General features: G+C 33.2%; 1 protein-coding gene across 2 annotated transcripts in view; it reads left to right on the forward strand.

Moving 5' to 3' along the window:
* NLGN1 (neuroligin 1) overlaps positions 1-15,215 on the forward strand; it is a 630,430-nt gene that overhangs the window by 609,614 nt on the left and 5,601 nt on the right. For both annotated transcript variants that reach the window (XM_045852090.1, XM_045852091.1), the window contains one exon: positions 12,730-12,942. In XM_045852090.1, coding sequence (XP_045708046.1) covers positions 12,730-12,942 — 213 coding nt within the window. The remainder of the gene's footprint in view (positions 1-12,729; positions 12,943-15,215) is intronic.

Consider the following 15,215-nt stretch of genomic DNA (forward strand, 5'->3'; position numbering starts at 1 on the left):
TCTCACTACTTCTAACCTGAGACTTCTCAATCTACATGTTCTTAGACCGTTTGTTCTGGAATGCTTACATGACTCTTGTTTTCACCTTTGCATTTAACTATTGTACTCATAACCATAGATGATTATATTAGATAAAGTAAACATTACCTTTACTGGGTCCATCTTGTGGGGGTTTAGTTTTTCCTTAGTAATTGTCTAAATAATGTCATGAATGGTGCTGGATTTTTCTGGTATATGTAAACACAGAATAGTCGAACTATATCTGTATTTAGGTTGCTGGAATCAAGGTATGTAAAAACAGTCACCTTTAACTCCATAAGCATTTACTGTACACCCACTATATGTGTGGCACTGTGCTCCATCTGGAAATAAGGTCAAATAAATAATTACAGGTCAGTTCTGGTACATACCTCCCAAAGAATGTCCAGAGTAAGGTGAGCATTTAAAGGAAGGTGGGCTAACTGTGTTCCAGGTTTTCCCAACAATATTTGAACTGAGCCTTGAGGACTAAGAAGGAGTTGACCAGCAGAAGCCCAGACAGGAAATTCATTAATTTGTTACCTATTTATTAAATTTTATATGGAATATTATTCAATGGCAATTAGTATGAAAAACACAAAAATGTTTTCTGTTTATTTAGGAAGATAGACCAATACCCAAGTAACAATGCAACGTGACAAGAGCTCATATGGTGGTAGCCAAAGGATTGGGTGCTAAATCACTTCATGTACATTTTTCCTGTCTTTTGCAATGTCCAGAGCGCAGCTGAAGCCCTCAAAGAAGAATTTGCTCCCTTGCTCTCCTCACTGACTTTATTTTAGTCTAGTGGCACCATCTAGGTTACTCATATAGCCATGCTTTTTCCATCTTTCAAAAACATTGTAATTAAAAATATTTTCAGCCTGGCTGAGTTATAGTTTTGTTATTGGTTGTCTGTCTGTTGGTGTGAGCATGTATGTTTGTGTGTGTATAGTGGCATGTTGGTGTTTGGGTACGTGGGGTTTGTGAGATGATTTAGTGTTCCAGATGAGTGTTTCAGAGCATTGTAGGCCACTTTTTCACCAATGAGATATCTTACACTCCAAAATTCAGAAATAAGCTTCATTTTTGCTTTTTGTGATAATTATTTTTGCAATTATTATAAATTATTTTAACCTTAATTAATTTACTTTTATTAAATTACTTTGTAAATGCAATTAATTTTATAATTACTCAGAAATTTTAAATTCTTTTATACATAAAAACACTATTTAAACATTTTAACCAGCGTGAAGGCCAAGATCATACAACTAGTTATAAGCTTCTCACAAAAATGCTGTTTTTTATTGTGCCAATGGGAAGTAAGGATGTGCTGAAAGACAATGAGGATATATCAAATTGACATAGGCGGCAGCTTGGAGAGACTCTTACTGGACAAATACGGGACAACTTGAGCATCAAATTAATAGGTAATAAAAGATTATGACCCTTAGAATAAGAACCCATGAGTCCATAACAATATAAATGAATGAATGAGTGAATGAATAAATGAACTAATAATGAATGCAAACTGGGGATAAGGGAAATCTTCTGCCAATTTCAACTAATAATAAAATAAATGATGAAATTAATATTTGCTTCATATAAGAATCATGAACAGATGGTAAAATTAGTCGAAGAAAGCATGATGAAAAACAGGACATTTAGAGAGTCTCAGCATTATCTGTCTACTTTATATTTATTAACACAAAAAACATAGTAACTTAATAGCAGAGAAATCTGGAAAATTACCACCTTAACTAAGTGGAACAACTCAACATTGGGTGCCGTCTACTATGAGGCACTGAGATGGGCGCAATATTATTTCTATTACCTTTCTGCTGAAAATTCTTAACCTAAGGAAATATGAGGGGGATCCCCAAAATGGAATTATCTTCTGGAGAGTGGGCCTCCTGTAGTACAGGATCCCCACCCCCAAGTTGAGTGTTCTAGGAACCCATCTGTATCAGTGTACCAGCTGGCATTGTTGAGAGAGTCTGCATTCAAATTCAGTAAATATTTTTAAGGCTCTTTGAATACATCTGCCTATTTCATGAGGGGTGATTTACAAGTGCACCTGCCCACACCGTGCTTAGTGTTCAGCAGCTTTTGAGCAAAATCAGCATGATCCCCATGCCCCACCCTTTCTATTCTCTTGGTCTCACCCTGCATGGCTTTTTTTGGTTTCCCTGAATGAAGAAGTTCCTTAAAGGGAAACATTTTGCTTATGTGGAAAAGGTGAAACAAAAATAACAGAAGCACTAAAAGGCATCAAAATTGATGAGTTCAAAAGCTGTTTTGAGCAGTGGAAAAACTGTCCTGGTAGGTGTGTTGCATCAAATGGAGAGTACTTTGAAGGTGACTAAAGTTTAAACATATAATAAACATATTTTTAATAAATAAATTCTGGTTTTGGGGGTCGCTCCTCCTATAATCATGATAAGTATTAAACAAACCTTAGTTGAGGGACATTCTACACAATAACTGACCTATATTGGTAAAAAAAATGTCAAAGTACAGAAAAACAAAGAATTATCAACAAATTATTCAAAATTAAGGAGATTAAATAGGAAACTAAATTTAATGTGTGACTCCAGAATTGATAGGGGGGAGAGAGAGAAAGAGAGAGTGACAAAGGAAAGGAGAAAAGAAGGAACAGAGAGGGAGGCAGGGAGGAAGAGAGGGAAGAAAGGAAGATGTTAATATGTAGGAAATATGGGTTAAGGATATAGGGTAGTTTTTGTACTGTTCTTGGTACATTTATGTAATACCAAAAGTATTTGAAAATAAAACATTTTATTTCTGGGTTCTATTTTCTGTTCCATTGACCTATATGTCTGTTTTTATGCCAGTACCATGCTGCTTTGATTACATGGCCTTGCAGGACAATTTGATACCAGGTAGCATGATCCCTCCAACTTTGTTCTTCTTTCTTAAGAGTGCTGTGGTTATTTGGGGTCTTTTGTGGTTCCATATACATTTTTGAATTACTTGTTCCAGTTCTATGGAAATGTTTTTGGTATTTCAATAGGAATTGTGTTGAATCTATAGATCATTTTGGGTAGCATGGCTATGTTAACAATGTTAATTTTTCCTATCCATGAACATGTTAACTTCTTTCATTTATTTACATTTTCTTCCATTTCTTTCTTTAGTGTCATAATTTTCTGAGTACAGGACTTTTACTTCCTTGGTTAAATTTATTCCTGGGTATTTTTGATTCAATTATAATTTACTTCCTTGGTTAAATTTATTCCTATGTATTTTTGATAAAAATTATAAGTGTGTTTGTTTTCTTAGTTCCCTTTTCAATTAATATTTGACAAAGGAGGTGAGAACATATAATGAGGTAAAGACAGTCTATTCAATAAATGGCGTTGGGAAAATTGAACAGACACATGCATAGAAATGAAACTAGATCAATTACTTTCACCATATACATGTATAAAGTAAAAACAAAATTAAAGACTTAAATATAAGACTCAAAACTATAATACTCCTAGGAGAAAACATAGGCAGTAAAATCATGGACATTTCTCATAACAATTTTTTTTCTGTTGTATCTCTTTGGGCAAGGGAAACAAAAGAAAAAATAAACAAATGGTACTGCATCAAACTGAAAGGTTTTGCACAGGAAAGGAAATCATCAACAAAATGAAAAGATAAAACACTGAATGTGAGAACATATTCACTGACACATCTGAAAAGTAGTTAATATCCTAAATTTAAAAAGAGGTTACAAAACTCAACACCAGAAAAAAAAACCCAACAATCCAATTAAAAATGGCCAAAGGACCTGAATAGACATTTCTCCAAAGAGAACATACAGATGACCAATAGACTTATCATAAAATTATCAACATCACTAATCATGAAATAAATGCGAATAAAAGCCACAATGAGATAATACCTCATCCCTGTGAGAATGGCTACCATCAATAAATCAATAAACAACAAGTGTCCTTGAAGATGTGAAGGAAAAGGAACCTTCATGCACTGTTGGTAGAAATGCAGATTGGTGCAGCCACTATGGAAAACAGTATGGAATTTCCTCCAAAAATTGAAAACAGAACTGCCTTATGATTCAGGAATTCTACTTCTAGGTATATATTTGTAAAAACCCAAAACACTAATTCAAAAGAATATGTGCAACCCTGTGTTCATTGCAGCATTATTTATAATAGCCATCTATGGAAGCAACCCAAGTGCCCATCAATAGATGAGTGGGTAAAAAAAATGGAGGTAAATAAACAATGGAATATTACTCAGGCATAAAAAAGACCAAAATATTAGCATTTATAACAACATGGATGGACCCAGAGGATATTATGCTAACTGAAATGAGTCAGTCAGAAAAGACAAATACCATATGATTGCACTTGTATGTGGAATCTAAAGGACAACATAAATGAACAAAGAACAGAGAAACAGACTCATAGACACTGAGAACAGACTGATAGTTGCCAGAAAGGAGGAGCTTTGGGGGACAGTGTGGAAAACAACGAAGGGATTGAAAGGTACTGATTGGTAGTTACAAAATAGTCATGGGGATGCATGGGAAATCTAGTCAGTAATATTGCAGTAACTAAGTATGATGCCAGCTGGGTACTGGATATATCAAGGAGAACACTTTGTAAAGTATATGACTGTCTAACCACTATGCTGTGTACCTGAAACTAACACAAAATAATGCTAAATGTAAACTGTAATTGAAAACATTTTAAATAAAAACTAAAAAAAATATTTAAAATCTCTAAATCAGTCAAATAATTTGTAGTAGAGAAAATATTAAAAGTAGCATTTAATGAATACCATATTTTACCAGTTATACCTTAGATTGACATTTATCTTTAAAAAACCCTGTAATTGTAGAAACCAATAAATAAAATAATCTGGGGTTTCATCAATATTCATATGAAATTTGTGATGTCTTCTGAGCTTCTTTCATTACCCAGATCATATCTCCTACTCTTTCTTTTTTATTGCATCTTTGTCAAGGGTTAGCCAGTATGGGATCGAAGCACACAGTATCTCTCCTTCCACTAAGGCCCCAGCTCTATGAAGGTGACTACCACTGACTATTTTATAATGCTCAAATTACATACATATCACTTATATTTTCTTTTTCCTGCTGTTCTATAGTCTAAAAACATGTACTACTAGTATGTTTTAGCAATTTTTCTAAGTATTCTTAAAGTGATCAGCAAATTGAGACACAATGTCTTCCACTTAATCATCATCACATAGTTCTGGCTCACAAAACTATTCTCTTTATAATACAACTCATTTAAATGTTTGAGTTGAATTATCAGGAACTATCTACAGTGAATACAAACATGTTCTTTACCTTTAATAGGATTGCTTAAGTGATATAACGAATACCCTTACTACTTGACTAAAACCTAGATTGCAATATAAGTATGTTCAATTGTCTTTCCAACTATAGTTTTTGGAGCAATTTTAAAACCTCTGTGTAAATTTAAACTTGTCTACATGCATATGTTTAATAATTTTGTCATTTTTCAAAAACATTTTTCTTTAAATTCTTCTGAAATTTATAATTCTTTTTAATAAAGATGGAAGAATGATTTACTTTGAATAAGCTGGTATGGTTGAAAAACGTGAAATTTAGTTGATTAAACCCAAAGCATTTATTCCCAACATATATTAAACACTCCTGTGTGCCAAATAATGATAACTCTGTAAGGTATGCACTACTATAAAAATTATCTATTAAGAATGAGACTCAGAGAAACTATCTACCTGTTGTACTCAGTAACTTACTTATACACCCAAGTTGTCCTACGAAGTCTGGTGTTCTTTTCACAATACTATTGAGAAAATCTCAAGTGCCTCTCAAACTTTATGTCCTTTGCGCAATAATCTGGGCTGCCTACTGATCCATATGTCCTCTTCTTTCGTGCAGACCCTACCCAGTATTGTCATATTATATTCCCTTTAAAACTGCTGCCATGCACTCTATGTCAAAGAGCATTTCCCATGCATTGGCTGCAGAGAGGGTTATCTTCTAAATTCCTACTCCATTGCTGCTATGAAAGAAAAGCTATACCTATACCTCTTTCATTTGGAAAATTTAGTGGTTGGTCCCTATGGGGTAACAGAGCTGTAAGGCATTGGTCCTGCCTTCACTCAGCAAACACATATAGAATGGCCACTGTGGGGCAGGCACACAGTCCAGGGAAATAAAGGACATGAATGAGTTATAAATACAATTTGTACATTACAAAGTACACACACAGACATTCACATTATAGTGGGATCACATGAGACCAAAATATGCATTAGATGGTTAGAATTTACATAATTTTTGCAGTTATTATTGTTCCTGAAGTTATATAATATAGTTCTGAAGGCTTTTCCTGTGTGGTAGTCATTGTGACTCCTTCACTGTCATGTGTTGAAGTAAATTATGCACTGAAATCATCACACACATTCCTGCATAATCAAAACAATTAGAAAAGAACAATGGGATTTCTTTAAATTGACTTTTTAGAGGGAGATTTATCCTTTTTTAATTCAGAAAATATGTTTTATGATCTTTGAATCATAGTAAGAAAAATATACAAGTATAAAGGACACATGGACAGAGCCAAAATGGGGTAGGATTGAGGGTGGGAGGTAGGGATGGCTGGGTGGTGGGGAATGGTGGGAGGGAAATGGAGATAACTGTACTTGAACAACAAGAAGAAAAATTTTAAATATAAATAAATAAAACATTGTAATATTTAGCTCTTTTCTAAGGCAACTTTTTCAGGTGATTCAGGAGACATGGGGGACCTATATCAATTAGAATATATTTTATAGGATTAACATTTACTTAATTGAGATTTCTCCTTTTTTACTTCTTTGTGAGAGCAGTTATTCAGAAAGCACAGGAATTTCATCACTTTTTGATATCAGGTTTGTTGCCCAGATTGATATAGATAAGAAATAAACCATAGTCTACTTCAGGAAATGATAGATAAGCTTCTTTTTTTTTTTCTGACATGCAGACCAAGAAGTGTGAATATCAACAAATTTAGGTTGGGCTGGAGAATAAAGGGGATGACATGAAAGCTGGGTTTGGGAATTCCTTTCTCCCTAGTGTCTTGGACCATTCTTGAAGGGGGATTAGTGTATGTAATTTAGAGCTAAGCAAATCAACACCATTTTCTCTCCATGACTATCTATAATCAGAAAGAAATGGTTAAAATAAAAAATTTAGTTCCATTTGGAAGGTGTCACAAATATTAAAATTGAATATAACATAGAAGAATCGGCTTCCTCAACTGTTTAGCTCAGGGATGGTAAAAATTGTGATCTTGGGGGGACTGAATGAAATAGAGAAGTATCTACAGGTGTTTTCTTCCTTGGCACTTTGTGGCAGTCGCCTTCTTGTTTCCCATTGTATGCCTCCACATCCAGCTCTCAGGAACCAAAAGCCTTGGCCATTAACTCAGTTTGATCTTCCAGATGAGCCATTAAACAATAATTAAACAGTATTATGTGTGCTTTTTCCCTATGTAGACCCCAAATTTTCCAATTTGGGGAATTCTAAACCATTACATTTTGTAAATCTTGACTTAAATAGAAGAAAGGAAAGCTATTCAATTATGTCTTACATGAGAATTTTATTTTGATATAGCAGTGTCTCTCCATTAAAACAGAATATTTTTCAAAGCAAGTCAGGTGACAGAATAGAATGTAGTAACTGTTTGCTGTAAGGTTGGATGTTGAATGACTAGTAGAAGGATTTCAAAAGTCTAAAGGAAAAGAGGAGGGCCTAAAGTAAGTCAGTGACATGAGTGGAAAGCAAGAGACAGACAGAATGCAAGGAAGAACTGGTTGTACTAAGCAACTAAGAAGACAGAAGAAAGTAGCCCATGGGATTTCCCATTGAATTTTCAGTTGGGAAATTTTGAGGTATTAATTCCACAGCTCTATTTTTTTTATGTTTAAGATGCAAAATCCTTAATGAGTTATTGCCTGATCTATATTCCCAAGTTCCCAGAAGGATGCCTCACTATAATTTAAAGTGTCATATCTGCAAAGCTGGCTCTTTAATGCTTCGTGTGGTCTCTGTTTTGAGCTGTTTATCAATTTGACTACAATCATCTGTATTCTGACAATGGCATTGACGAAAACAAAGAAGATTTCTTTCCTACTTCTTTAAAGGATGAGGTAAAAGTAGGTTTACAGTTGTGAGTACACAAAACACAGGGTTTATGCTTGTGTTCTTATTTATTATTATATTATTTTCCATAGAAACAGCTATAAACCTACATTTGCCCTTCTCTGAATAGCAAGAACTACATACTGTGGAATATATATATGTATTTTTCTATTAAGCAATCCCATAAATTAAATATCATAAACATAGTTTTTCATATTTGCCCATCTGTCTCAAAAAAGAAAGCACAGCTACAGTATAGATTCACTAATATCTTAAATTTCTGACATTATAGATGTCACCTTAAAAGTAAACAGTCTGTATTTTCCTACTCTCAGTTTCCTCCCTGAATATGTTGAGGTGTTTTTGTCTACTGAGAAACACTCTGCATTCCTTGTTTTTACATTCTAATAACATTGCCCATAGGTTTGCGTGTAAGAGACCTGAACACAGATTGGGTCAGCCAATAAGCTGCAGGGCTGCTCTCAGACACCATGACTCAGCTGCTCCATACTCCTTCAGCAAGCTGTCTGAGTTCAATGGACATCAGCAGCCCAAGCCAATACTTTGGTCACAATATGTATATGTCTTTATTTATTTTCCCCTTACCTGATTTATTTGGTTTTTGCATTCTAAGTTTTCTCTCTAACACCTGGAAATAATCCTAGTTGCTAGTTCTAGTAAACATCAAATTGATGTCAAATCTGAATGTTCAGTGAATTTAATCATAACAGTAGAACTAGTATTTCCATGCAGAGCAATGACTGAAGATATTTTTAATAGAATGAATTTTTAAAGGGAAAGCATAGTATTAAATAAATTCTGTTTGAAAACATAGTTGAATGACAATTACAGTAGATACTTGAGCTGGTGAAACAATTCTTGGCATAATAATAATTAAAATGTTTTAAAATTTCTCTTAAGTTCAAATGTGATAATTTTTTCAAGGTTTTATATTTGAGTCAAGTTGAATTTTTCCAAAAATATTTTGCTGCTTCCCCCCTCCACACACACACAAAGAGAAGATCTTATTGCTTGTTTTTATAATCATTATTGTTTTATCTTACAAAAATAATGTGGCAGTGTGTTAGGATATCAATTAGTTATACACTAGGAGCTCACAACTAAAGGCCAGGAAAAGCCAGATCAAGTAAATGACAATTTGTTAAGAATAATTTCAGTGACATTAAGGAACAATCTTTTCCAAAGTAATCATAAAAGTAAGGGACACTTTCAGATCTTTGCAAAATTGAGTTTTGCCATGGCTAGATTGTAGTTGAGCAGCTCAATGTGAAGTTCAACTAGAGTGATCTGAAATGATTCTGCTGTCAAGGACACCATATGTAACAATTTAAAAACAGAACTTTAAATGAATAAAGCACTTCTCTGGATAGCCAGGTATAAAGAATAATGCCAATGTACATCACTTGGGTAATTAGTAAACTGTGTCTCTTCTGAGGCAGTGATTTATTTCATATTTTTTCATTTTGTATTCTTAGATGAGCTACACAGTTTTGTTTATATATAGCATCAGAAATCAAAGAATTAATGCAAGCCTGTAGTATCAATTTATCAAGTCTAACAGGATATGATTTGATTGGTTGGCTAGCCTTAGTAAATGTAACCAATATCTATCATTTTTTCCTAACAATAATTCATGGTGACTCTCTGCATTCATTCTAAACTGGAAAGAGATGATGGATGATAGATGATTAGATAGGTAGATAGATGATAGATAGATAGATAATAGATAGATAGATAGATAGATAGATAGATAGATAAATAGGCAAATACAGCATTTACATGATACAGATATCAAGAATGAGGGCAATTCAATTCAGAACTGAAGGGTAAAATTAGAGTTTGACAGAGTAGTTTGGGCATTCTGTGCTTCCAACACTGGCTTGTACCTGGTGAATCACTTTGTTTTCCATGCAGTGTCTTAACAGTGTAATTTTGGAATTCAGCTAATTTTGTTTAAATTTTTTTTTCTTGAAGATACTACCAGATTTATTTAAAGTGTATGTATAAGGTAGAAGTTGCTCTTTAGAGAATTGGCATGTTTTTATGGAATTTGTATGTAAACACAAAACTGCTTGACCAATACCAAAGTAGTTGAAATGGTGCTACTAAAACTGGAACTACAAAGGCTGTAGATACTATTCAGTTAATGTAGACATAAATAATCTTATCAATATGGTTCTCTACATGCTCCACATTGAATAGTGATTAATTTACCAGTGAATCCATTTTATATGAATGTCAATATTTATTGGAATGAAACTAGAGTTATTCAATATTATTTCAAGGGGAGTTAAGTATAAATCCTGAATTGCGTTGAGTGGCAGAAGCTACATTCAAAAACCAAATTTCTGTCTGAATATATTTGTAACATAGAACTATAGATAATAAACTACCTACAGTATATGCTCATTCATTCATTCCCTCTCTCTCTAACACACACACAAACACACACACTCATTCATATCTCCTGTATCCTTCAAGAGCCTTTCCATTTAATACACAGTCATCCTTCCATGATGCTGTTTTCAGGGTTTGTGCCGTCAGTCATGCCATAAGTTCCTTCAGAGGCTTAAGTTAATGGTTAACTTTTACACCAAATTTACCTGAGTAAATAAAGTTTTAAAAAATTACCATGTTTTTGTTTTGTATTTTAATATGCTCTTATTTATATGGCTATCGAGTATTTCAAAATGCTTTTTTTATTTTTTAAATGAAAATCTTCTTAAATTGTTATGCAGATTCAATAAAAGGAAGTGAGTATGACCAGAAATGTATGTTTACTTGGAACCTATTTTTTAAAAGGTTCCATCTCGAGGATGATTTAATATTTTCAGGGTTATGCACACAAATACAAACACACATGCACATACACACACATTGGAGTAGAGATTTTTTTTCTTAGGATTTTTATTCTTATAGAAAAAGAAGGGCTAATCATCTGGATTTATATATTTTTTTCAAATTTATTTCTTCTATAATGATTCTAAAAAATTTCTTGTCCATATATTCATTTTGGTATAGATTGATTTTACTCAGTTGATAGGTACCATTATCACAGTCTCATTTTCACAAATGTAATTGTGAATTACATTTTTACAAATTGGATAAAATAATTTTTACCACAAAACTGAACCATTATGTTGAGTTTCTATTATGGGTCTGCAAAAAGAAAATAAATCTAATTTTTTAAAATTATTTTTATAAACTTGTATTTGGAAACTATGTTCCTGAATATAATTAATCAATTTATGTGTAATATATCTCTAAACATCTTCTATATAATATATAAATAGTCTATAAAATGGAATATTTTATAAAAATGATTTCTACACTTTTACCAAATTCATATCAAATGCAGAAACATATCAGAAAGATGTTTGTTTTATAACATAACAAACAGTATAAAGCTGTTGTCAGCAAAATAAATGACTCTGTTTAAAGTATTATAAAATTAATGTATTTGACTCTTCTCTCTATAACTTCAATATATTGTAAGCCATCACTTACTGTCATCCACAGGTTCTGGGACTTTAAGGAAATTAACATATAACAATTTTACCACAGGCTAATTGATATAAAAAAGAGTTCAGTTCCCAAGGCATCTTGGTATTGTAATGACATTGCATGAAATGATGTTATTCAAGGATCAACAACTATGTTAGAAATTCATTCAGCTCTTACTGCCACAATATTTTTTCTATCTCCTCTTTATCAATTGCCTTTGCCATGCTGCCATTCAGACCTGTATAACACCCTTCCACCCCACTCTTTCTGCCGTGCAACATTTCTTGCTCCTCATTACCAGATTCACTATAAAGTAGATCTTCAAGCATTCTAAAAATATGAATCAGAACTTTTCAAAAATCTTCAATTATTCTACCTTGTTTTCTAATTTAGCAAGTCTCACATTAGCATTTAAAATATTCCATAAAAAATGGTTTAAATTACCTCTAACAGAGTGATTCTTTCTTAACCATGGAACATCATCAATAAAAGTGTGTACATACATATCATGCAGAGAGTTGCATATAATTTTATTCACAAATTTTAGAAAAATACACATGTTCTTCACCCTCACATGCTGCCACTCGGCTACACATACTTTAAATTCCAATCACGCTAGACCATGAGCAACCTGAGGACTGACACAGTGTTTTACACAAAAGCACATTTACAAATGCCCCACGATACTCTCCCAAATATCCCCAACAAGTAACTGGGCCTCTGGAATGTCTCTCTTGAGGTCTTTCAGAATGTTTCCCTTCATTTTATCTGTACCCTGTTGCCTATTATCTGGATAACTTGGGAAAGATAAATATCATTTTTCAGATCTTAGTCTCTTCTATTTTTCCTAAAGTAAATTCTCTTATTCTGGTGGGAAATAATTTTTACTAAAGAACTTGTACTCACCATGATGAACACAGGTTTCAGTTGTATTTAAATGTATTTAAATGCTCATTTGGTTCATGTCAAATCAGAAGGGTTTTCTAAGGTGTCTTTTTATTTCTATTTTTCAGGTTTCTTGAGCACAGGGGATCAGGCTGCAAAAGGAAACTATGGACTCCTTGATCTCATACAGGCTTTAAGATGGACTAGTGAGAACATTGGATTCTTTGGTGGTGACCCCTTAAGAATCACTGTTTTTGGATCTGGCGCTGGGGGTTCATGTGTCAATCTTCTGACTTTATCCCATTATTCTGAAGGTAACCGTTGGAGCAATTCAACCAAAGGTATTATGCAGGTTGCAAATTTTGACAATTTTGGTGTCTGCATGCCACCACCATCAGTAGTATGTGATGCTCTGTATATATATCTATGTTCAAGCTGAGTGTCAGGTTGAACTCAATGACTGTTTAAAATTTTGATTTCTTAGCTTTTATATGCATGTTCCGATTTTTGTCAAACTCTTTGTCTCCTGTGGAGCTTGGTAAGGATGTCCTTTCAAGCACACTTCATAATAGTTAGCATCACAGTTACTTTTCTTTCCTCCAACGGGTGATTTTGGGGAAAATCAAAGATATTCATAGTTCTGTGGTCTCTGTGTATTCAGTAGTCAAAATCAAAGACAAGGTTGTTTTGTTTTCTAATTCAAAGATAAGGTGTAATCTACTTTTAACAAAATAGACATTTAAAACCCTTTGCTAGTAAGAAGGAAGCAGTTAGAAGCTAGTTTGTCTAGAAATAAGATTTTTCACTTATTGTTTGAGTAAAAAGTGGATGTTTGATTATTTTGCATGCATGATCCAAAATTGTCAAAGCATCAAGGTCACTAAATTTTTGATTTAAAAAATAAGTTCAAATTTGTGCTTTTTCAACTCCAAAAGTGTTCCCACCCACCCCTCAACCTCAAAATTGGCAAAGCAGCATGGAGCACTGATGAGGCTTAAACCCCTGAAACATTTTCCTTGTCTCCATGCTTTGGCCTTGGCACCCTTTTGAAGTGCCTGTCCAAAGCTCATAATGTTGCAGTTTTATTGACTCCCATCTTACCATGAGTTTAGTCACTCATTCAACTTACATTATTAACTTATATCCCCAAGAAAAGACGTGTTTAATTGGAGAAGTTTGCAAAAGCAAATACTTTCTCTCCATCATACATACATAAGTGATAGAAAATTAGAAAATAGACATCAACATAGGCCATACTTTTTTGTCATTTTTTATGTATTAAGAAATATATACTGTCAACTATTCAGGAAATATCTTAATTTATAAGACTGATTTTTATGATATAAGTACAAAATATAGAATATTTGTTTTTGGTATCAAAGATACATTAATGAGGAATTTCAAAAGATCAGCCAGTAATTTAGTAAGTATATGTACTTGGAAAATCATATATCATTATAACCTATTGTATTTTGCCATGTGTAATGCACACTTTTTTGCCCAAATTTTTGAGGGAAAACTAAGAACTCACATTTGTACATGGGCAGTACTAATGTTATATCTGTATAAATGTTTTTAATTCTTTTATTTATGCTTATGCATTGAAAGTGTAACTCTAGAAATCAAAAACAATATCCATATGCAATATAATACCCAGGAATACAATAATTGGTTTGGTTTCTACATATAAATATATAAATAAATAAATAATTGAATTAACAATTAAAACAAAAATTTTTTTTTCTGGAAGTCTGGGCCAAAAACATGGTGGATGTGCATTATGCACGAGAGCACATTATACTGACAAAATATGGTAATTTATAGATATAGTTTCTGTGACATCCCATATGTATTAGAGTCCTGACTCAAGATGGCAAAATTCACATATGAGAACATTTCGAACTGTATAAAGATTTTGGTCTGTAGTGGAAACTTTATTTTGAAATAACAAACTTAGTTGTTTTTTTAATAGAACAGATTATATTTTTCTAGGCTAAGGACTACAGTAAGTAAGCTAATGTTTATCAAGGTTAACTTTAGGCAATCTGTTCAGACTTCTTAGGGCCATTTGCTTGCAAATGTTTTCCTTCTAGGTTTTCTAGCATTATTTGTATATATAAAGCAAAAAAAAAACAATAAAAAATAAAAATAAAACTGACATCAAAGCCAATTTCACCCAGTATAAAACTAGTATTTAATATAAAGAGATGAATCAATAGGCTCATTGGCTAGCATTGTTATTTGCATGGCAAAGGGCTATGCAAACAATTGAAAATACAGCAGCATTCGATCACCCTCTTCAAGGAAATCTGTCCAGGCCTGGCCATATGAATGGACTTATGTTTGGTCTAATCCTAAATTTATCTCCACAAAGCTTCCTGATTTGGACCAGGAGATGCTTGGGAGATGTCTTGAAACAGTCAGGTAATTCTGTCTCCCATGCAAACATAAACTTTTAAGCTTGTAAACCCTCCAGGGCTGCAGCAATGCTCAGGCCTATATCAATCAGGAGTCAGCCACAGCTTGCGTACACGCAACAGGCATTGTCACTAATTATAAAAGATATGGTTTTTCTCAGTACCATCTAGATGGCATATTTCAGACTATGTTTAAT

Source organism: Phyllostomus hastatus, unplaced genomic scaffold, assembly GCF_019186645.2.
Source record: "Phyllostomus hastatus isolate PE091 unplaced genomic scaffold, TTU_PhHast_1.1 phas_contig_86, whole genome shotgun sequence".
Taxonomy (NCBI): Eukaryota; Metazoa; Chordata; class Mammalia; order Chiroptera; family Phyllostomidae; genus Phyllostomus; species Phyllostomus hastatus.